The sequence below is a fragment of the Ambystoma mexicanum genome, chromosome 1q (assembly GCF_040938575.1).
Source record: "Ambystoma mexicanum isolate Mex_15411 chromosome 1q, UKY_AmexF1_1, whole genome shotgun sequence".
Classification (NCBI taxonomy): Eukaryota; Metazoa; Chordata; class Amphibia; order Caudata; family Ambystomatidae; genus Ambystoma; species Ambystoma mexicanum.
Genome location: NC_090922.1, coordinates 1,462,157,781 through 1,462,181,192, shown reverse-complemented (window position 1 = coordinate 1,462,181,192; position 23,412 = coordinate 1,462,157,781). Strand labels below are relative to the sequence as shown.

The following is a 23,412-nucleotide window of genomic DNA, read 5'->3' as shown; positions in this document are numbered from 1 at the left end:
TACATATTCATGCCAAACACTGTAACAAGCTTAAGTTTTCATGTAAACTGTTGCGCCCGGCTACCCTTGGGTTTGGCGCGCATTAACAAATAAACAAACAAACAAAACAAACAAACCATAAAGGACCTAACCACATTGACTACCTTGATGAATTCTAAGCTCTTAAGCATGGAATGTGAAAACACCCTCGCCAAACAGTGCACCAAAGAGCTTAATGATGAAATTGATGGTCTATCTAGTGCTCTGACAATACAGAAACGTAACAGTGATGACAAAAGACTGCTTGCCGAAGTCTAAAAAGAAGCACTATCCTTGCTGAGACATGAAAGAAACGACGACACCAGCAGGCAGCCGCAATTAGAAATCAGTACAAATAGCGACTTGAACATTGACATAGCAGCTAAACCAATAAACTCAACTAACAAAGACATCAATGCAGACACGACTCATGCTGTTAATGGGAGAAAAAAACTGCTTCGGAAACCATGATCATCGACTTAACGACAAAGAAAGTCTCGTTACCCATGACTGAGGAACATGAGACAGCTCCTGAGGATCTACCATCACTTAACACATCCTACATCCATCTGCAATCGTTAGTTCCTGTACTAGAAACCAGTCCCACCCTCTCCTTCAAGGACGTGCTCGCAATAACTGATCGACCAGAAAATAGAGCCAATATTGATGCTCAAACTCCCTAGACCTCCATAAAGGAAAAATCTCCTGCTGAAAGCGAGCCATCACCAATCATAATACCACCTCTTTCAGTGAGCGAATCGTCAGAACAGGGTTCTATTCAATATCTTCAACAACAATAAACAACCAGAAGTGAAAAAGTCCACCAAGACAGTCCTACCCAAAAAGTCAAAAAACCAAACCATGAAGAAGTCTCATATCACCAATAGCTCAAGAAAATTCTTGTGCAACATCAAAACAGTACGTTTTACAGTAAATAAAGTCATTGAAAAGTCTACGTGAAAAGAGAAAGAAAAAATAATGCATATTGGAGTAAAACAAAACACGAAACAAGTTGAAATCTTGAAAGAACCCACGACCACCATGGAAATTCCATCTGAGCTACTAGACTTATCAATATACGAAGACGATACCGAAATCGAGGAACTTAATTCGGCTGATGCTACATCGACACCTGACACTCCCCCTCAAGAGGAAAGGCACACTACGCGCCCCATGGAAACGGATGACAAACAGGAGGGAAGAGTATGTGTCTTGATGCATTCGATAAAATCAGCCCAAACAGGTGAGGTGAGGATAAGTAGCACAGCCCAGTGTGCAAAACAATGGATGAGAAGTGGAAACAACTGGCTAGTAAACGAATGTGTGACATTGAACTAACCGAGTCTCAAAATAGACTTCTAAACCTAAAACTGAAAGCTACAACTTCTAGTAATCTTAAAACTGGAACTCTTACTCCGGTCAGTAAAACTCTGACCAACCAACCAGGTCCTGTATGGCTCCTTCCCAACCAAAGAATCCAAAACAATATGAACAGAAAAAAGCAATAAATATAATTCTCAATATGAAAAACAGGAAACAGGAAAAAAAAAACTAATTACAAATACTGCCTTATATTAGAACGCACTTTCTCAGGAAAAGACTGTCTAACCTTAAACCGCACCAACGTTTTACAACTTTTCCACTACGTTCCTTCATTAAGAACCATTGAATCCAGAGACATGAAATGTGTCCGAATTATTTAAAGAACTTGTCTGTGACATTCTTCTAGATGCAACTGCAGTGCTTCTTTCATTGGGCTTTCATATTTTTGAATGCAACAAGGACATCAATCGAGATGAAAATGAAAATCTCAAAAAGAAATCGGATACCTTCGATCAGAAACAAGGAAAGCGGAACGTAAATAAAGATACCAACAATAAAGAATGGAACAACACAAACAGAAATACGTCCAACAAAATAACACAAACCTTAACTGAGCCCAATGAAAACATTGATGACCAACCACACAGAGAACAAATTCAAATTACATTCTCCTGTAAGAATGCAAACAAAAATATTGACAACAAGCCCCACTCATTACCTCCTCCCACTGGTGAAGACCTGAAGAAATGGTACTGGATTGCCGCTGTCCTGACAAAACAGAAAAAGAACTAATGCCAGGCCTCATTGGATAATCTCATGATTAACTGTGGATCTTGGAACACACGAGGACATAAACATCTATTACAACATACCTGGCTGAAAGGACTGGACATAATATGCCTCCAAGAAACATGATTAACAGAATTTCCCATCTCGGATGCATATGACTTCTCCTTCAATCCAAAACAGAAAGGGAGACCCATGGCCGGATTGCTAACGCTGGTCAAATAGAGTCTAGGATATAAGATCTTGGAAACCAGAAATGTGAACCCCTACATCCAATTGACTCATATGATAAAACAAGACAAATGACAAGTGACAACAGAAGTCATTTATTTTATCAACATTTACTGGCAGCATAAAGCAATGAAATCTACACCCTTCATCGATGTAATCACTCAACTACTTGACGGAATTAATGAACAAACAGATTCAGCAAACATTGTATTGTATGGTGATGTGAACATCGATTGTATAAAAACAAACACACGCAATCACAAGGGTAGTACAACCATGGCAAATCAATGGTGTGCAGAGATGGAGGCACGAAAGATGCATATGTTAAATGGCAATACCCCTGGAGACATTCCAGCTAAAATGACTTGGCAAAGAGACAGACAAAAATCTGTTCTGGATTACTTTTTCATGTCTGAGAGCCTGCACTGGCGAATCGAAACCTTACGAGTCATCGAAAAAAAAAAAGAGAGCGACCACAACATGTTAGAACTACGCCTCTCTAAATTAAGTACGGAACCTCAACAATATTAGAAGCATACTGTCACTACGGACTCTGCAAGACTAAGACTAAAACTTGATGATGCTGAAGTTAATTCCATCACCTTGATCTATAAACACGAAGAGGCTGAGCTTAAATATGCCCATATTCCTACTCAATTTCAAGAGAAAAAACAAGGTCTCAGAAGAACAGGTCTTGTAGCCAAGCACGCGTTTGATCTAGAGATTCTGAAACAAAAACTGAACATGAGAGCTCAAATATGTTCTATTCGAAAACAAACCATTCCTGAAATAATTATCAGGAAAAACAGATCTTGCAAACATACAAAAATTGGTTGAAGTCACATAAGACAATCATTAATCAACGAGATGACAAAACAATGTTATTAAAACTTTCAAAAACGAACACATGAAAATTCTGGAGTATTATCAACCAAAACGGAACTTCTCAACAGGCCATCCAGGCAAACCTAGTAATAGAAAATGACTGGATCCTTCACTACACTGATCTGTATAGCAAAAAGGGAAACGCAAAATAGCCAAAATTTCCATCTGTGACATCATGGGATCTCAAATTCGATCAAAGTGAGATCCCGGCAATCATCAAAAACCTTAACCCTTCGGGACCCGATGGGTTGTGTAACTACACCCTGAAACAAAATCCAGAAGAGTGGGCCAGCTTCTGTTATATAATATTCAATACAATAGCTGCCTCCTGCTCTACTCCAAAATCGTGGAAAACTGCCATCATAGTACCGATTTTTAAGAAAGGAGATAGAACGAATCCGAAGGACTATCGTCCAATTGCACTCTTGGACGTCTTAGGTAAAATCTATGCGACAACTGTACTACGAAGACTTCACGAATGGTGCCAAATGGCAAACCTCATGGACAAGAGACAGACGGGATTTGTGAAAGGTGTGGGTTGCAGTCTGAATCTGCTGATTGTGAACATCCTAAAAATGGAAACCATACGGTCTGGCAGAAAAATGTACCTTGCGTTCATAGACTTCGCACACGCCTTTGATAACATTGACCGCGAGATCATATGGACCAAATTATCCACCTGGAACTGCCGCATAAGCCTCCTACTAGCAATAAGAGAGCTCCACACCGAAACAAACATCAGGATTCGGCTGGATAGAGCTGGCAAACTATCCGACGCAATATTTACCTACTGTGGAGTGAAACAAGGATGTCCCCTGGCCAATGTTCCCTCTAATTTATTTTCTTCCAGTGCAGAAATGTTTGGCTTTCGTGCACATATTATTTTCCATCTGCGCAACTGACTAACGAGCTAAGCCACTTTGTGAGAGCATGCGTATTTAGTGAACCATCATCTCTGAAGAGAGTTTGGAGGGGAATTTCCCTTTCCCAACCACAGAATCCTTTGCAAACGAGTGTAAAAGGTGCATGTCACAGCACATTTCCCAAAGATATAGAATACAAAAAACTAATATTTTATATGTGGTTATGAAGAGTGCTCATCAACCAATCCAAGATTTCAAGATGTGCCACAGTATCTAGCAAAAGTACCCCTATGCAGCGAATAATATGTATATGCACAAAAAGTATTGTATGCAAATTTTAAACAGGTTTAGTTGTATTTATTCATTTGTCAACAATGCTCAGAGACAACACAGAAACTGTTTGATGCCACTGGAAAAAACGTAAAAGTTTATGATTAAAATCAAATATCACTTATTACTGATGCGGTTGGCAAAAAATTCAGACAGGATAAAATATTTGCAGATGGAATAATGGCAACTAAAAGCAATGCGGCAGAAAACATGCCAAAAAGAACTCATGTGCCACTTTCATGAAATAATGTAAGGGCCAGTAGAACATGTCTCTCATGATGATAGTTGCATCGAAATCACTGAGGATCAACATTCTTGGGCCACTGTTTACTACCCACATTACATTGTCCTGTAAACGGAGTTATGAAAACACTTACTCAAAATCAGCTGTATAGCCAAGAGGCATACGCACCACCCATGTTTACTCCTTTAAAAACATGAAAATGTGCCCAACAAAAATGGGTAACAATGTGCATACTCCCTGCTTCTACCCACAAAGCTCCACTGATATTTTGAATCAGTGACCAGCCGAGCATTGGCATAGGAAAGATCTCTAATATTACTGCCCAATCTCAAGAGGAATTGTGAGGGGGGAGAACATATTGTAATAAGCATAAAGTATCCATATTGGCAAAGCTAATTACTTTGTTTACTCCCAGAAAAATCATTTGATTTTAAGTAGGGAGTAAAATCTTAGCAGTGTCCTGATGTAACCCCGACGTAGGAAGTGAAATGACAGAGCACATTATGCAGCCTATAGTTTTGCCCACCCTTCCTTAGCACAGCATAGACAAAATTCAACTAGAGCCTTCCTGAGGTTGCTTATGGAGACCCGTTTAAGAAAATCACATATTTGCGTTTTAAGATAGTAGCAGTAATGCTCAGAGGTACAACAGATTGAGTATCTTCCTATGTAACAAGGGCCCCCGCTTCGGCTAATTCGCTGTTATCAGTTAAACAAGATGCACAGGGATGCCGGAGGCTAGAACATTAGAACACATATTGAAAAGCACTGAGCAGCTGAGCAAGGAAAGGAAAAGGGGCTGTTTCCTGTTACTGGAGTTTTCTATCCTTTAGCAAACAAATAAAAAAAGTGACTTCACTGTAGAGTACTGCCGAAACGCTTGACTTGGTTTTTGAAAGTTGCTGATTTGTTCTTCAACCTCAAGGAGTGTTCTCCTCTGCTCTCTACCCCGTCGCCCATGCCCCACCCTGGCTCCTGTGCTAGCCTCCAAGACTAGTTGACAGGGTGCTGCAAAAAGTGAGGGATTGTAGCAGTAAAACATTAACTGGTAGATTTGAATACCACAATACACTGAACGCAAACCATATTTAAAGCCTTGACTGTGATACTAATGGCAGTTTAAGAAATTGCCATGAAACTGCATGTATGCAATTGTTTTGTAGTGCATTTAAGACTTTGCAACTGGCCCCACCCTAATATTTCTGGGAAGGATGATACAAGTGCTCAGTGAAAACGTTTGTGTAGAAGAGAGATACCATATAATTTGATATGGTCTATGCCCAATGGAACTCTGAAGACCTGGAAAGGATGCAGATTGTGTGAAGAGCATTGTAGCTGTCTGAATATCCGGTGCACTGATACTATGGTCGAGTAATCCCAGGCATAGTCCATACCCATTATCAGTTGCAGACTAAGCAAATGATATTACAATGTTGCTCCCCACTTATAGGGTTATCTTAGCAATGCTAAAGTATGACATTTACCTACTCAAAGTCCTTAGTGGGCAAATGAAAGATTGCATTGTATAATGCTTTGTATGACATATATGCAGAGAATAGGAAGCATGGGATCAGGTTCCGGTTCCAAGTAGTCCGCTTAATTACAGTCAGTATCCGATAATTGAGCTGGCAGTTGTTTCATAGTGTGGGAGAAGCTTTTGCTTAGGCACCATGAGTAACAGAAATTCTGGTGCTTGAAGGTTATTCATATTAAAGCAAACATAAAACAAGCATATGTAGTTACAAGCCTGGAAAGCCTTGGCAGAGCCAAGGTAGGCACAGTCAAGGTTGTATCTGAACGGGGCCTGGTGCTAAAGTTAGAATCACAATACATATGAGAGGTAAAGTCAAGTAAAGGAGTCATGGGTGGGGAGGGAAGCTTATTTGGGTAATGTGTGCAGGTATATCTTAGATCTTCTGTTCATGGAGGCACGTGTTCATATTTGTTTTTATATAATTTAGCTTTATTAAAAGAGAAAACAAATGTCAGGCAACTGCTGTGGATTGCGCCTTATTCATTCTTGAGAAGTTGGGAATGGTCTGTGTGCGCTGCTAAAACTCTGCTGAGCAGCACCCAGAATGAAGCTGGGCAAGCGCACATGCGCAAGGCTTAGAGGGAACATTGCCCCTGGCTTCCATAATCTTCAACTTATTTCTATCTGATCTAGCCTTGACCCTCAATGAAGCACATTGCTTTCCTCCGAAAATAAATGGTCACCATGTAAGTCGACTACTCTACGCGGATGAACTAATTCTATTGGATTTCACCCCTGTAGGCTTACAAAGAAAATTAAAGGCACTAGAAGAATATGTTCAAACCAATGGCCTTAGTATCAACACGGGCAAAACAGAAATTTGGTACTTGAAGAGCTCAGAGGGAAAAAGAAAGGACGACTGTGCAAATTTCGTTGGGTGCTAGAGAAGACGTCCCTACAAATTACATCTTTTATTAGATACCTAGGAATGATCATTAATTCAAATATCAATGACGCTGCATGGGTTGCCAGTGTGAAAAGTAAATGCCAGCAATTAGCAAATCAAGCATCCATCATACACAAAAAATATGGTCAATAATCGCTTCTTCCAGTGTTAGCCTTTTACAAACAAAAGGCAGTTCCAGCGCTTATATATGGAGCGGAATGTGCTCTAGGTGCCTCTCACCAAGTGTGGAGCACTTTGGAAAACACATCCTGGTCTAAAGTTTTGCATCTACCACGAGGGACGCCCACAGCTTGCATTCGCTGTGAACTTGGACTCCTATCTATCCAAGCCAGAATCTCCTGGAACATGTTACATCTGTATTGTAAAGTGACAAGTGAAAATACTCCCTTGCAATTTGAGATTCTACAAAACGCAGAAAACTCAGAACAAAATGTGATGACAACCTGGGTTGATTGCTGTAAAATGACCTTAAAAGATCTCGATACTGACATCGCCACTCTCCACACCAACCCAAATCTATTAAAAAAAAAAACGCCTGTGGAGATGCAATTGGATTGCAACAGAAGACCAGAGAAGGAATCATAAACGAATGAAAAATGTGCCCTGTGAAAAAAGGACATTTAACGTGATTCCAAACTATTTGAAACTCTTTCCGGACTCCCGTCGGCGAGATCTCTACTTCAAATTTCGTCTGAATCTACTCAGGACCAAAGAGAGAGAATGCCTGTGGCAGAAAAACAAGATAATCGTAAAGACTTGCAGACTATGTGATCTGCACGATGAGACTCTGAAACATCTTACTCTGCCTTTACGCTTTACGCACAGGTATAACAAATTATCTCGGAGAACTCATCTCAAAAAGACCACTTCTAAATGTTGATGATTGGTGGCAACTACTGTTTGATGAACCAGAAAGAAAATTAACTGTTGCCCTAACATTCTTCTTGGAAGTCTTGAACCTGCAGCTTAATTGTGTAGATGAAGCCTCATAGACGAAAGAGATCGTAGTCAACCAATAGTAATGTGTAATAACTTCTGAATTTAAATATTATCATGCAATGTAAAAACTTACATGAATGAAAGCATATTTTAAAGGTTTGTAACATACTCCTCCGCCCCCCTGTTTATCCCTTAACCCACAATACCTATATATTTTTGAAGTAATTGCTTCGAAGTAAATTACCTCAAAGTAACTACTGTCGCTGAACCACAGGATCCGATACAATCACATGTACAAGCTAACATTAAAGTCTTTGGCCTGAAGCTCAACAAACTAGATGCAGGGAAAATGTCCATGACCAGGTAAGTACCCCAAAGTCACTTTAGAAGCGTTTCAGGTGAACAAAAAGTAGAAGTCAACAGAACATAGTCAATAGGTAGATCCGCACGTATCAGGAAAATGCAGGCAAGTCCCAGTACGGCCCTACAGGTGCAGTTTTAGCTGCAAACAACCACAAGGGACAGCAGAAGATACCCTTAGGAAGAGCTCCAGAAACCCTAAAAGACAATGCTGCACAGCCGAATGAGCCCCAATGGAACTCAAGGGGGAAATGCAGTAAATGCCTGCCTCAAAAAAGCTTGAACCACGCCCCCCCCCTTACCCCCAACTGTAAGTATAAGCAATAAGCCACCCAGGACCCAGAGGACGGTTTTCACATTGATGGTTTCTGAAAAAGTCTTGGAACTCTCAAATGACCTGGTGAGTACAAGTTAGAGGAACAGCCGGGAATTTGAACCCTGCACCCACAATGACTGCGCTTCCCAAGAGTAAGTCCCACAAGACAAACTCAAACATTAGAGATGATGACTCCAAAAAGTGGGAGAACTTCGTAAAGCTGGTTCTGGCGACTCGATGGGCAAAGGAGGGCAACCCACCAGAAGAAAACGGTCCCATGACAAAGAATACAGTGGGAATGGCCCAGTCCTGGAGAGATGAGGCAGACTGTGGGGTCTCAACAGCCTTACAGGCAACGGCAGCGACCAACCCAAACGTGGGATGACCACACTGGTAAATCGAGAAGCTATTGATGATATGGCATGGAAGCCGTGGCTGGGTCAATGAAGGGGACCAGCAGGTGGACTGAGGAGTCCCAGGACAGATGTCCAACAATCGAAAATGGTAATAAATGGTAAGTTCAGGACAAATTGTCCCTCAATTATGGAAGTGCTGATCGTAAAAATCAGCAACGGCCCAAAAACAGACGCAATTCTCCAGAAAATACAGTCCGAATAGAATGTAAGCCCATGGTGTCCCCTAGATATACCCTCGTTTTAGCCAGACCACCAATAACATGCAAAGATTAAAAACAAAGAGTTAGCCAATTGGGTTCACTCCTAAATCTGCCACTCACCCAGGACAACCCCCAAAATATGTGATATGAACTGCCCAAGGCCAGGAACTGGTCTACACCAGTTCACACCACTATATAAGGCACATGGCAGGGCTCACAGAGCAAACATGTGCGCAACTATCATGTTAGGCCAGCCTAGTGGCTTCTCTGAATGAAGGAAGCCCCTAAAAAACAGCCAAGTATAGGACCCAAGTGGCTACCAAAAAGGTACATTGGGTTACCAATGCAGTAATCAGCTTGCAGCCCTGGCGAAGCCAAGACTAAATTACAGCTGCCACCAGCCTACTCCCTAAAATCACTGTCTTGAGATATAATCACCCTATGGCACAAATCATGCGCTTAGGAGGCACCCCAAGGCCTGGGAGCATTATGGGCGACTCAGGACCATATACTTTCAGTGAGTCAAAAAGAAAAGCATTGGGAGGGGGACATCTATTGAAATCCCCCTGACCACTAAAAATAGGCCAATGATCCAGAAAAGAGCAAGGGCGAAAAAGCAACACGTTAAGGGGACTTTAAAAAATGTCAGTATTACAAAATCTGAAATTCTGTCTTAACAATACTGAATGGCATTGATGCGTCCCAAAGAACATGCGTGCAAGGTTATGTCAGTAGATGGCACCCCAATGTTCTTCCTGGTACCCAGGATGAAACCCTGAAGATGCTTGCTGATCTCTTGTGCCTCCTGTGGCAGCACTTCGCAACATAATTCAGTCAATTATTTCCTTGTCTGAAAACCATATCCAGTTAAGCACCAGACCTATGGCATGAACTAGGGCCCCCCCCCCCACCAATCCTGGAAGGTCAGAAGTGGTATACAAGATCTTCTCCAGATAACTCTGGCCAGTAGTCATACAGCAGATCCATTGCTTCTTCCCATTGGCATCCGACAGTGTTGGCACTACAGACCCATGTAGATGTTCTGCCCCCTCATCCCTGTCTAGGAAGGTTGGACCCAAGAATGTCTCTTCAGACACTAGCACTACATCCCCATTGGCCCTCTCCTGAAGAAAAGTCTTGTGCACTCTAATCTAAATCCAGGAACCGGTTATGACTATGTGGAAGAGTCTTATTACTTGTACCCCACCTGAAAATTCATTACTCACCTGGTGAAGGGACTTCAAGCCATTTCTATTGACAGTAATGCTCTACGGCTGGAAAATAAGGGGATCTTCGTCTTGGTGTCCAGCACCTCCAGTGATACCCTCTCTTCGTGCCGCATCTTCGGTTTTGAAAGAGGATTAAAAAACCAGAAGCAACACCTTTGTTGTCAGTAACCCAGTTTGAGTCAGTTGTGCTGGTACTAGCCTCCTTGAAGGGCATAGTTGACCTTAGTCTCACCAAAAGGTTAATGACCCTGAAAACCTCTCATGGGCAAACCAGTGCTGATGCCATGAAGACCACATGGAAGATTGATGCACCATTCTACCATCACAGCGATTCCAGGAGGAATACAGTTGATGCTCTGCCGTGCCCGGCTGAAGCACAGCTCCTTGTGGCCAAAGGCTGCCTTGATCGTCTTGCACCAGATAAACATGTGCATCTCAATGAAAAGATCACACTTGTTGTATTCCTTTAAACACAAACAAGATGATCTAGATAAACTGGTGGACATTTTGTATGGATCGTTCGGCAGATGCGCCTATACAAAAAGGCATGGTTTCCGAAAAGTTGGACCATCATCCAGGGGAACTCCAACCTGACCCCAAACCTCTTTGCTATCTGGTGGATTGAAAACATTAACCTGAGCCCCAAATACAAAGCCACTGCTTCCTGCTCCACCCATGCAGTACAAGCCAAGGGGAAATGATAGGCTAGCCAAAGCCAACTGACCTCGGCAGATGGCAAGAAGTTCCTGTGACCTCTTGGTCAGAGGTTACTCCAAAGGCGAACCTGGTTTCTCTTGGTAGGCAGCTTCCCTCTCTGCCATCACCCATTTCTCAAATACATGTTAAAGGTGTGACTTCTACATTTTGGTTGAATAGTGAAAAATTCAAGTGTAACTATTTCAGGACATGTTTAAATTAAAATGTAATGGCCAGAATGTTAGAGTGAATACATTTGACGGCTCAATTCCTTATTGCTTCCTAAAACAATGTGCATCCAAATGCAAAATATAACCCCGCCCCCACACCTCTGTAATTTACTCTGCGATGTCCCCTTCCTCAGACCACCTTCAAAGTAAACATTAAATTTAAAAAAAAGACATTGTCTTAATTACTGCCCATACAAATTCTTCTTTTTTAATTCCTATGGCAATAGCTTTTTCTGTAGAATTTTCATCTGAATCCTTAATTACACTGTTAGGGGGGGAAAAGGCCTTGCCCCGAAATGCTGCAATCTCCCCTTTTCTTGCTATCCCAAATGATTGCTGGGAGGCGCGTCATATTTGTAAAAGCTATTTAAAATTTGTTATACTTTCATTTATAATAAGTATATTAAATAAAACACTTCTCAACTTCCCATTTTAAGAATTGTCTCTGCTTTTGGAGATTTTTTTAATTGAACTGCCATACTTGTGTTTTGATCCGAGGTAAATTGCTCAAGTATTCCAAATGATTCATTGATGAATAGACCATCTCAAATGCTTTTAACAATTATAAAGGGACATCTAAAACAAATGACAAGTAATTAAACATTTGTATTAGATGTACTAACTGCAATCTACTTTATTGAAGCCTTTAGACCTTTCCCTACGCCTGTGTTTTTGCTTCCCCGTCCCTTGCCCACGTACATTTTTTCGAAGTAATTTTCTCAGACGCAATTACTTTGAAAAAACTCATCGAAATTAATTAATGTTTTCATTTTGGGCCCCCCTGCCCTGAAGCCAGCCCTTTCCCTATATTGTTACCCCAACCACTTCCCCCACCTCAATGAATTCCTTACTCCCAACCCCTATATATTTTCGTGGAGTGTTTGCAAAGTAATTTTATCAGTGAAAATGTCTCCGAACAAAACGTGCATCTGTAAATCAACACAATACCGTGTTTTTTACACTGCACCTGCTGATGTGTCCAATCATGCAGCTTTGCTCTCCTCTGTGCCTTTTTGTAATGTCTCCCCTTCTGCTGATTCAAATAAAATCACTTTTCCTTTTAGGAAAAATTGAAGTCCGGTGTGAAATTCCCTAAACCGTCACTTGCTACATATTGGACCAGAAATTAAGAAGGGGGTCTTCTACAATCTATATTGTTAATACTTAAGCCTGTTGCTTACTCAAACACTAAGCATGGTTGCCCATATCGGGAGCAAAGTAACTAAAGTCAACACCTTATGTAATAGTTTCCACTCACTAAAACTTGTACTTCAAAGAGCTGATCTCAGACGATTGGAACATAAATGAAGTGGAATGTTTATACCAAGAGCGGCAAAAGGCTGAAATTAGCCAGGGCATGGGAGAAGACAAATGAGATTTTCTTATGCAGACCAATATCAGTTCTGCAAATTTTGCTTAACAATTCCTTCAATATTAAGAATGTTAGGGAAAGTATTACCTTATCTTTGAATAACAGTATATCTTTCTCTACTACTAATACTTTTGCCCCAAACACAATCTTGAGTTACGTTGTAAAAAAGATAAACGTTTGTGTTTTGCTCTATATCCATGCAAGAAACTAGGGAGGTTCTTCTGTCTCTTGGGCAAGTAATTATCCAGGAGCCCCCTGTCCTGTGTGGACATCTGAATTCCCATTATTATGCAATTTGTAAATGCCTTATTTAGAGATGCCTGTGTTCCAGAGGTGTTTATGCAAGCATTGGTTAGACACTCCTTAAGAAACCCTCCCTGGACCCCAAAGGGTGTTCCAAGTATCATCCTATTACAAACACCTTGTTTCTCTTGATCGTCCTGGATAAAACTGCAACTTTGTAATTCCTGTTTTTCCTAGACGAATACCAATTGCTAGGAGATTGTCCTTTAATTTTCTGCCCCAGCGCACTGAATTTGCTCTTTTTGACATGAAGGATTCCCTCCTTCAGATTATTAATCTGTGAAATACTGAACTCCTCGTTTTGTTGGAGGTTTTGGCCGGGTTTATGCTCAACCACTCTCTCCTGCTGAGGCTTATCAAGGAAGTGGCTGGGGTACCTGAAGGTGCTCAGAAAAAGAACTCCAAGAGTTAACATTGGGGTCTTAGTTTCCTCTGGGGAGCAGGTGGTTTGCGGTGTAACCCAGAAATTGTTCAAATTGCCCATTTTATTTAATGTTCATATGAAACCCCTCCATGACCTTATGATTGACCTGGGTCCCATATTTCAAAACTATGCTGACAACACCTAGGTTATCTGTCAGCTGGATGGAGATTATCGAGCTCATGTCACTCAGATTACATTTATTTTTAATTGCGTTGGATGGTCAAAAATGAGAGAAGCAGCAACCCCACCCTGCATTTCTTACGGAAAGCCCTCGACACTTAGGGGAGTTTTCCTAAAGTCCTACTTGGAGGTAATATTTTAGTAAGCTATCCCAGCTATCCCAGTGGTTTGCAGGTCTTCCGACTCTCAGTATCAGTCTGTACTAGCTCAGGACCTTGGTAGAGTAGCAGAGCAGTCAGGCAGATGGAAGAGGAAGATGTGAGCTTTAGGTAAGTACACTGAACCCAGCAAGTGAAGCACATTAAAGAAACACACATGTATTTTAAATGATATATTTGTTATATTTACACAAGAGTCACTGTTAAATTCTTAGTACAATAAACCATCACACATAGATATACTTTCCAGTACTTGCAAAAGGTCACTTCTTAGTTGGTAGTTGCTGAACGCATACAATTGTTATATGGGGTTTGACAGTTCTATTGGTTATACTGTGCACCCACAAAATGATATGGTAATTGTATTTAGTTTGCATACACATATAAGATAGTGATTTTTGGGAAGGAAAATTGTTGGTTAGTGTAATCCTAATGGAGCTTCATGTTCTAGGGGTAGTTTCGCAGTATACAGCAGGTCTTTTGAAGTCAAACACGCAACCCTAGCTAAAAGGTAGTTCGTAGCGGCTTAAGGTCTTGCAAAGCGAAAAAAATCAAAAGTTCCTGTGGATACTTTCTAGTCTCTAGGAAGGAAGATTCAAGAAGGCTTAACCATTGTTGGAGACCCTATTAAAGGACTTGCTAAAGGGACACAAGAGGTGCTTGCCCTGGACACTTTTACGTGCACTCCAACGGTCTGGAGCGACTTTCTCAAATCAGGTAAGCAATACCTTTTTCCCAACAGTACCTTTGGTTAGAAGAAAATGTTTGTGCTGGATGCTCTGTGATGTTGCAGCTCTGGACCTGACTTCTGGATTCCTTGGCATGATGACTGAAGGAAGGACAATGGATGGGATCTCAGCAGCAGCAGTCTCGAGGGAGGACCTGGGGTACGACTTTCTGCAACTCTTGGTTCACTATGTGGTTTTGGCGTCTTTTCTGCAGCACCAGCAAAGGACACGATTTGCCCGGTCAATCTTCTTCACTTCCTGCAGTGCCACACTCTGATGAAGGGTCCTGGGCAAGTTGGATCGGATCTCTGGAGTGTTCTGAGGACTCAGCAAAGATTTGGACGGATTCAGCATTTCCACGACGATGCCCTCGAAACGGGCAGCAGGTCTCCTGGTATTCAGGGTTCCGTAGCTCTGGATACTCGCAGGTCCGCTGGAGATGGCTCAAATCTAATTTTGTCTTGGGTGTGGTTGCTCTCACCAGCCAAAGGGAAGGAGTCGTCCTCTTTAGAGCTCCTCTGTCGCACAGTAAAAGAGGTCAGGACAGCAGTGGTTGCTTCACGTGTTGCTAAGGGTCTGCCGGCGTATCTGGTCATCAGTTTACTTCAACTTCCTGTGGTCGACTTGCTTTTCACTCCAGGAGCCTCACCTTTTGTACAGTTCCAGCACACACTTCTGTGCATTTGTTCTCAGCAATTTTGCAGAAAGGGGTGTTTGGCTGTCCAATCAGGACAGGCAGACCCCAATGGGAGCTGGTCCTATTCAGGCACTCTGGCAGACAAAGGGCAGGGGGTTGAAAGTCTCCTGCCCAGACACTCTGGAGCCTAGGAAGGGACACCCAAGTGTTCCTGCTAAAGGCAAAATACGGACATTGACCTCTCACCCTCTACCCTCAGAATGGCAGAAGAAGGGCTAACAAAGAACAACCACGCTAATAATGGTGAAAAAAGAAGGGAGCCCCCAAGTTGGTACCTGGTTGCCCCTATTGTGCTCTACCGCAGATATGAACATAGCCTACGGTACAGAAATTACACAATAGTTGGTAGAACTCGTCCACTGCCACCAGCCATAACTAGGAGATTGTCTATGTGACTAAAATGTCACAGGAGCAGAGAGAAGGGGCATGCTAGGTATCCCTTTGGCACTCCACATAGGGTGGTGTTTGCTAACCTCTGACTATAACATTTTAGGAGAGATACAAGAACTGTAGTTACTCCATGATAAAGACTAGATAAAGACTAGAATTTCAAAGGAAGACCCTAAAGGTCCCCAGCGACACTGCCCTGAAGGAGCTGTATGCTGCAGTAGTAAATTACAAATGCTGTTAAGAGTTATGGAGACGACTAGACTCCATAGTACAGGTAGAATACAAAGACTAGAGTTCCAAAAGACAGAGCCCATAAGAAGTAATGAGTGGAAAAAGGCTGCACTCATTCAGGGTTAAAGAAAAATGTCTCAAAGTCCAGCAAAAAGTGCTGGGGGTCTCGCTGGGAGAGGGGATGAAGCAGAAATATGATAAATCTCCCTAACACACACCTACTCGGATATTCCAAAGTCTAGGCATACCATCAAAACCCAAATGCAGGCAAAACCCCTAGATATTACCCTTGATTCCACACTCTATCATGAATCAAGTGCTTAGTTTCACCAGTTACGCTCTTGTACTTATAAGGCAAATCAATTTTATTTTTTTATCTGAAGCGCATTGCGTTACAATTGCACGAGCCATTGTTTTCTCAAAGTTGGATAACTGTAAAGTCCTTAATGCTGAAACCACTGAGTTCTCTAGTCACAGGCATCAGGTACTACAAAATGTAGCTCCCTGTATAGTTACTAATATTTCAAGGGATGTCCTTACAACACTACATGCGTGGCCGGTATACATCTAGAACAGTCTTCAAACTACTTATTATAGCATGTAAAGCCCTTTGTGGATCAGCACCTGGTTATCTTAAAATACAATAAAAATGTTATATATCCTCTCAGCCTCAACGAACAGCCTCTAGATTTACCACAACTGTCCATCGAAGTAAACAAGAGCTCTTTGACGATTATGTCCAAAATATTAGCCACCAGATATTGGAATGAGGTACAGGAAAACATGTGTTGCAATTACGATCTGCAGGAGAGAAAAAGCTTGCCTTCGATAGCATATTCTTTCACGAAGCACCCTCAGTTTCCCAAGCACTGATCTACCGGTTGGATGGTAGTGGCTGTCCTCTAACCAAATACAGATTTTAAAATGCAAATAAAAATTTGATGTAATCTACAGGCGGAGTCGATGGCACTCGAGTAAGTGTTGCTCTCCGACATGAAGTCAGCCTATGCTTTGCAAGGTAATAAGCTTATAAGTGGGAGGCTTCTGCAATTAAGCATTGTATAAGAACATACATTTTTTTAACTAAAATGTAGGGGAAGGACTAGTGACCCTTTTTGACAGTTAAGTATCACTGTTCACTCAAAATTGAATTGAAATTCCGAACCTAGCTGTCATCCAGGGCTAAAGTCTTGGCAAGCCTGTCAGGTAGGGTGTTTCAGAAGACTAACCCAGTGGTGTCAAAACAGTGTGCCCATCAAGTTAGTCAAAAATCTCTGAATTGGTAGTGTGTTGGAGAAGTAAGACTTCACCTTAGGAGGTGGATGGGCTGGTGTCAATCATTCACACATCCTCTGTCGCTTTCAATGATCACAATTTCCTTCATTTTAAAAGGAGTGTAAAATGAAAGTGAAAAGACAAGGCATGATGATTTTACGCCTTTGTTTTACCAGTTCATTTGTGTCCTCTTCCAAGGTGTAGGAGGGGCACAAAGCAGAGTTTGCATCTCTGCTGTACTTTCCTCCTCTACCTTTGAAGAACACCACGTTTAATGGCTGCACATTTTCTTCATTCAGGCGTAAAACAAATGGATTCCAATAGAATGAGTATCAAATTAGCACCTGCAATGAGCAGGTGGTTTCCATATGAGTCTATTAGTAAACACTGCCTACATAATCTGCATAATTTGCAAGTGGTTTTAACAAAATGGAGAGTAACACTGAAGAGTAAAACCAGGTGAAATTGCCTGTATTCTTCACTATACTTCATCTAAAAAGCAGCTACTAACAATACTGATCTGGTAACATAGTTTCACCCAAGCATAAATATTTATTAAGTATTGTTTTAAAGAGAACATGCTTGTCATTTTGGCAATAGATTAATAATGGATATGTGAGTATCCCAATAGTGTTATTATATTGCATTAGCTAATGTTATATGTAAGCTTGCACAGCTCCTTATTTGTTTATAATTGTTCTTTGCAGTATGATATTTACCTGTGTGATGGAATCATGAAGTAGACACAGTCAACCCAATTAAAGTCTGGGATATAAACTTTTATTAAACAGAAAAGAGGGTTGGAAAAAGGCCTTACTTGCCCTAAGGTGGGTGTTCCTACCTAAATAAAACAAAGGATAGTCTTTGTCAGGAAGTACAAAGTAAATGTCTGAATGTGTCCAAAACCTATGCTTGCCCTCACATCTCTTTGTATACAATGTGTAGAGATGTCAGCATCAAAGTGAGAAGTGTTCAAATAATAGTTCAGAGCTTCTTCCAGCTCTTGGTTTGTAAAGGGTTTTCCTTCCCCATGATTCAAAATAGTTCACAATGTAATGGGGTTCCCTTTCCCAAGCTTTCAAGTCTTTCAACTTTTCCAAAACAGGATTCTTTGTGATGCTTTCCAGCTCTTCGGATTTAGTTACCTTTCACCACTTTCACAAAGCACAGTTCCTTAATGTCAGTTCAAACCACATTTCCTTTATATTCAATCGCAAGCTTCTTTGCAGGTATTTTAAGTGACTTTTTCATAGATCGGTGTCCTTGGTCTAGGCGCAAATTGTCAGATCACACGGTCCACACACCCAGTTGTGCGACCGACACACCTGACTTGCCTTTTCTTTCTTCTATGCACGTTGCCAATGTTTCAGCTCTACAGTGGTACTTGGTGTTACTCATTCCACATCCTCCTGATGCTTTATCATTGCTTGTTTTGCCACTGTTCACTTGTTGCACTTTCATATGCCCCAATGGCTCTTGCAATGCTTATTCTCTCAAATTGCACATTCCTTCATAGCGCGAGTTTCCACGAAACTGCTTTCATTCAGATCGGTATTCAAAAGTACTTGCTTTCATTTAGATTGGTATTTAAAAAAAATGCTTGCTTTCATTTAAATCTGCATTCATTAAAGTTCTCACAGGTTTCTTATGCTCGCCTGCCAGCCCGGTGTCTCCATGCCTATGTTGACTTACCGATTGGCCCCAACGGCGATCCAGTGAGATTTCCAGCCGCCACAAGTTTTCTCTCTCTCGTGCTATGCCTCGCTCTGTCTCCACAGCAGCTCTCCATGCCTTTCCTCCAAAACCTTGCCTGGTCATGCCGGTTCCCTTTCCGTAGTTCACTGCAGGCCTCCAGCTTCCTTCAGTCTTGCTTCCCGCTGCATACACTCTGCATCTATCCGGGGCTCTCGAGCACTCCGTCTGCCAGGCCACCTTCCAGGAAGGTCTGCGCTCCTCCAGCCATCCGTAGATCTGCTTCCACAGCTGACTCCATTTTCACCAACCTTGATGCTTTTAAACCTCCCGCCAGGTTGATTGGTCCAAAAAGGACTAAACCACTCATTGCCGACTTAGTAGTTCTGCATTGCTCATGCTTACCTCCTACTTGTGTCAGTACTCAACTGGTGTGTACATGTGCGAGTCAATAAATGAGGTCCTATTGCTCTGGTTTGTCTCGTCCCCATCCCAATACCTAACTGGTGTCTTTTGGGGAATGAATTACAGGGAAAATAGGGAAGGGATTTACAATAGCCTATAAAAGCCTGGGGAATGGCGGACTCATTATGAAAGGGAAATGGGGGGTATTATTTCTCACTCCCCAAGTCTCCTCCAGCCAGGTAGTCGAGTAGTCCTCCCTCGCATATCCATCCTTTGGGTCAGGATCGGATAGCAATGGCCTTTCCCTGGCCACCTACAAGGAGGATATGTTGGGGAAAGAAGTGAAGATGCCCTCAGATTCCTCACACATGACACTGATACATTGGAAAACATTAATTGTATTATAACCTTTTTCATCCTGATGAAGGTCCCAGTAGTGAGGGAGCCAGAAGGGATTGAGATCCCAGTGGGCCGAAACAGGGTCAACATGATATTTCAATGAGACTGTACAATAATTAGTCAATACATGACCTACTGATTTATGTAAAAATACCACACTATTAATTGTGGCTGAGTTAACTGCACCCCATGTAATTCAATGGCTTTTTTATGTTACGTTTTAGTTTTGGATGTGTAAAATAAAGAATGCTTTTATGTGTTAACTAGTTGTGCAGATTCGCTTTTGAATTTCCAAAAAATAAAGTATTTTCGTTAATAATTTGGGATTAAAGATTCTTCCAGTTCTTGGCAATTATGTCTTGGTTTGTATAACGATCCTGGGATTAAGACTGAGTCCTGGGTTGAATATTTGGGCTGTCGGATGCGGTTAGTACTGCCAGGTGAAGGAGAGCGGGCCATCAAACTGACTGCAGTATATTGTCCTAGGTAAGCAATTAGGCCACATGTTCGTCTATCTCAGGGTGAAGGAAAGGAGGACTGATGTTCTTTGTCTGCAATAACAGAGATGCTAATGATCGCAACCTGCCATATGAACTGAATGTGGTCTGTGGGTTCATGAGGGTTTGCGTTCTGTTCATTTGCTGTTTTTCTTTAGTTCATCAAGCAGTTCCTGTTGTTATCCAAGCGCCGTGGGCCACTTATAAACCAGTGCCTGAAGGATTCTGAAAGCAGCCGACCCAATGCCATGCCCCGACTGTACATCAACCGGAGGCTGGCCATGGAGCATCGCGACAACCCCCTGCTGGATCCAACCTACAAGAACTCAGTCTTCAGCCAGGTAATGTGTTAAATGATTCTCATGTCTGCATATGTATCAAAGGTGGGCTAAACCTTGAAGGAAAGAGTTCTGCATCCTGCCAGAGTGGGCTGTAACAGGTTGGATTGGATGTGAGGATCTGCCTTTAGACAAGTATGTTGGCACAGGCAGATATCCAATACCCTTATGGACCGCCTTTTGGCTGTATCCAAATGATAAATCAGGCTTTTTGGCAAATAGCGAGGCATGGAGCTTTCTCACTCTGCTTGGCATATTTCTGTATGAGTTATGGCTCCTCTTATCACAGGTTCTTTTTCCTGACTGATTTACAGGAAGCCTTTCTTGCTATTTGAGTAACTTTCACTGAGTCTTAGATGGAGTTTAAAACCCAGAGGGAAATGAGCAGGAAGGAGAGGAGAATTAAGAGAACTCCTGTAGCGCCCTGAAGGGAGGTTCTTCTTGCCTTCTTCTCCACCTCCAGGGTTATCATAAATGCCCATCGGAATGGTACCATCCTGGTACAGAGGCTTCAACCCAACCTCCTACTTTATGATAGGCACCTCCTTCGCCTTATCAACTTTCCTCGTTCCTCTGCCCTGGCTCCCTTGCCATCTGCTTCCACGTCCTCCCTTGCCAGCTCCACCTCCCCCCCCATAGCTACCTTGCCTCCTCCTGACCACATCGAGACTCTCACTACGGCTCCCTTGCCGTCTTGAACCCGCCTGGCTCCCTTGCCTGCACTCTCCTCACTGACATCCCTGTCATCTTCAGGACCTCTGCCTCCTCCTACCTCTGTCTATCAGGCACTCTGGCCGTTTACTGGGGGATTCTGTCTCCTGTGTCCCACCCCCCGTAAGTCTCTCAAAAATGGCAACCTGGCCACGCTTCCCCTCCCCAGCCCCCTGGGGTTCGCCTGGTCACAAACCGAAACCACCTATCTTGGGGTGGTGGTTGTCCGCCAATTTAATTTAGTGTTTGAGACTAACTATCAGAATACTTAAGTACACTCAACAGAAAATGTCTGGGCTGGGCGAAACTCCCAATTTCCCTAGCTGGCAAGGTCGGTATCTTAAAAATGATTGTGCTCCCTCAACTACTCTATCGATTCCTTAATCTGCCCCTGTAAGCCGGTAGTGAATTTTTTCAATCACTGAACTGCACAATCAACACATTCCTGTGGGACTCCGGTGCAGTCTGCCTTAAACTTGATACATTAACTGCTCCCATGGACGGCGACGGCTTCGGAGCTCCAAACTTTGAAAGATATTGGTTAGCCGCGCAGGTGCAATTCGCGTCGCACTGGTTTACCGTTACAAACCCTCCCCGACATATTAGGCTTGAGCGTCTTGCGTTAGAGGGATGGGATCTCCGATCCTTGGTTTTTTCTCCCCCATCTCTTAAATGTGACCCACTCGATCCTGTAGGCACCACGTTCCTAGCTCTGTCTAAAATATGGAAGTCGCCCAGCGCTTCTCGCCCCTTTCACAGCAGCTTGCCTCTCTGGAATTTCCTCCTGAGAGCCCCCTGTATTCCCTTGTCTATAGTGCACCACTAGGCCAATACAGGCTTTGAATCCATTCAAGATATCTTCGACCAGGGTTACTTCCTGGAATGGCCGGACCTACCAGTAGCCTTACGGCGTAAACCATCTGTCTGGCTCCAATACTCGGGCCTTTGCCAATTCCTCAAGGAGAGGTTTCCAAATGTTCCCACTATACCCCCGGATGACCCTGTACTTGCTGAAATACTGAATGTTGATGATTCCAGAGGGAAGGTATCCAGATTATACAATTTACCACAGTCAAGAGCTACCCCCGTTTGATAAACTCAAATGCCTCTGGGCAGAGGACTTGGAGATCGATATGACAGATCAATGCTGAAATCGTATATGTGCTTTCACCCATAATGTATCACTTAATTTCCACTTTAAACTAATCCAATTTTAAATTTTACATAGATTTCACTACACCACAATTAGATTGCACCGCATGTCACAGGACCACTTCCCCAGGTGCCCTAGGTGTGGATCTGAAGACGCAACATATATACACATGATTTGGTCCTGCCCAAGCCTGACTCTATTTTGGGAGGAGAGCTGTTCCACCATGTCTGATATCCTTGACCAATATTACCCTGTCCCGGCTAAAGTGTCTATTTCATGAATTCCCTGCTCTTGGTCTTGATTCCCAAAAATTGGTGGGGCTCTGCAGGCTCATCGCAGCACGAAGTATCCTGTTATGCTGGCTCCGACCCTGGGCGCCTACGCACTCACAATGGCTAAATGCCGTGACCTGGGCCTCTGACACGGAAGAGGCCTGGGCAGTCCAGCAGCCTCCGATGTCCAAACCCAGAAATATCTGGTCCCCGTTCCGCTCTTACATTTCCTCTATCTCAGCCAATGATGATGATGGATCAACTGTACCTTCTTCTATCAACGGTTCTGACTGAACCAGAGGCATTCATTGTTTTATTAAATGTGGGTTTCAGATGTCGTTTGGTGAGACGTCCCTTTGCCCGATTGTTGATACTGCACAAAATTGTAATTCCCAGTTATCACTTATTGCTCGCTCTTCTATTGTTATGTCAAGCTCATTAAATAAAGTTTAAAAAAAATGGCAACCTGCTCCATGTTGCCACGCTTAACTCTAGCTCTGCTGTCAAGCACTCCTCTGACATCTGCCTCCTCCTTGAACTGCTGGATCTCAATGTTCTTGCTCTTACTGAAACATGGTTTAAGGACAGCTCTGTCACAGGTTTTGACGCACTTCTCCCTGAAGGCTACAATATGCTCTACGAGCCCAGGCCCAACAGACCAGGAGGTGGAGTAGCCCTTA

The 23,412-nt window shown here is 42.6% G+C and overlaps 1 protein-coding gene across 1 annotated transcript in view; it reads left to right on the top strand.

Moving 5' to 3' along the window:
- HECTD3 (HECT domain E3 ubiquitin protein ligase 3) overlaps positions 1-23,412 on the top strand; it is a 623,726-nt gene that overhangs the window by 358,177 nt on the left and 242,137 nt on the right. The window contains exon 10 of the mRNA XM_069642356.1: positions 20,417-20,599. Within this exon, the coding sequence (XP_069498457.1) occupies positions 20,417-20,599 (183 nt within the window). The remainder of the gene's footprint in view (positions 1-20,416; positions 20,600-23,412) is intronic.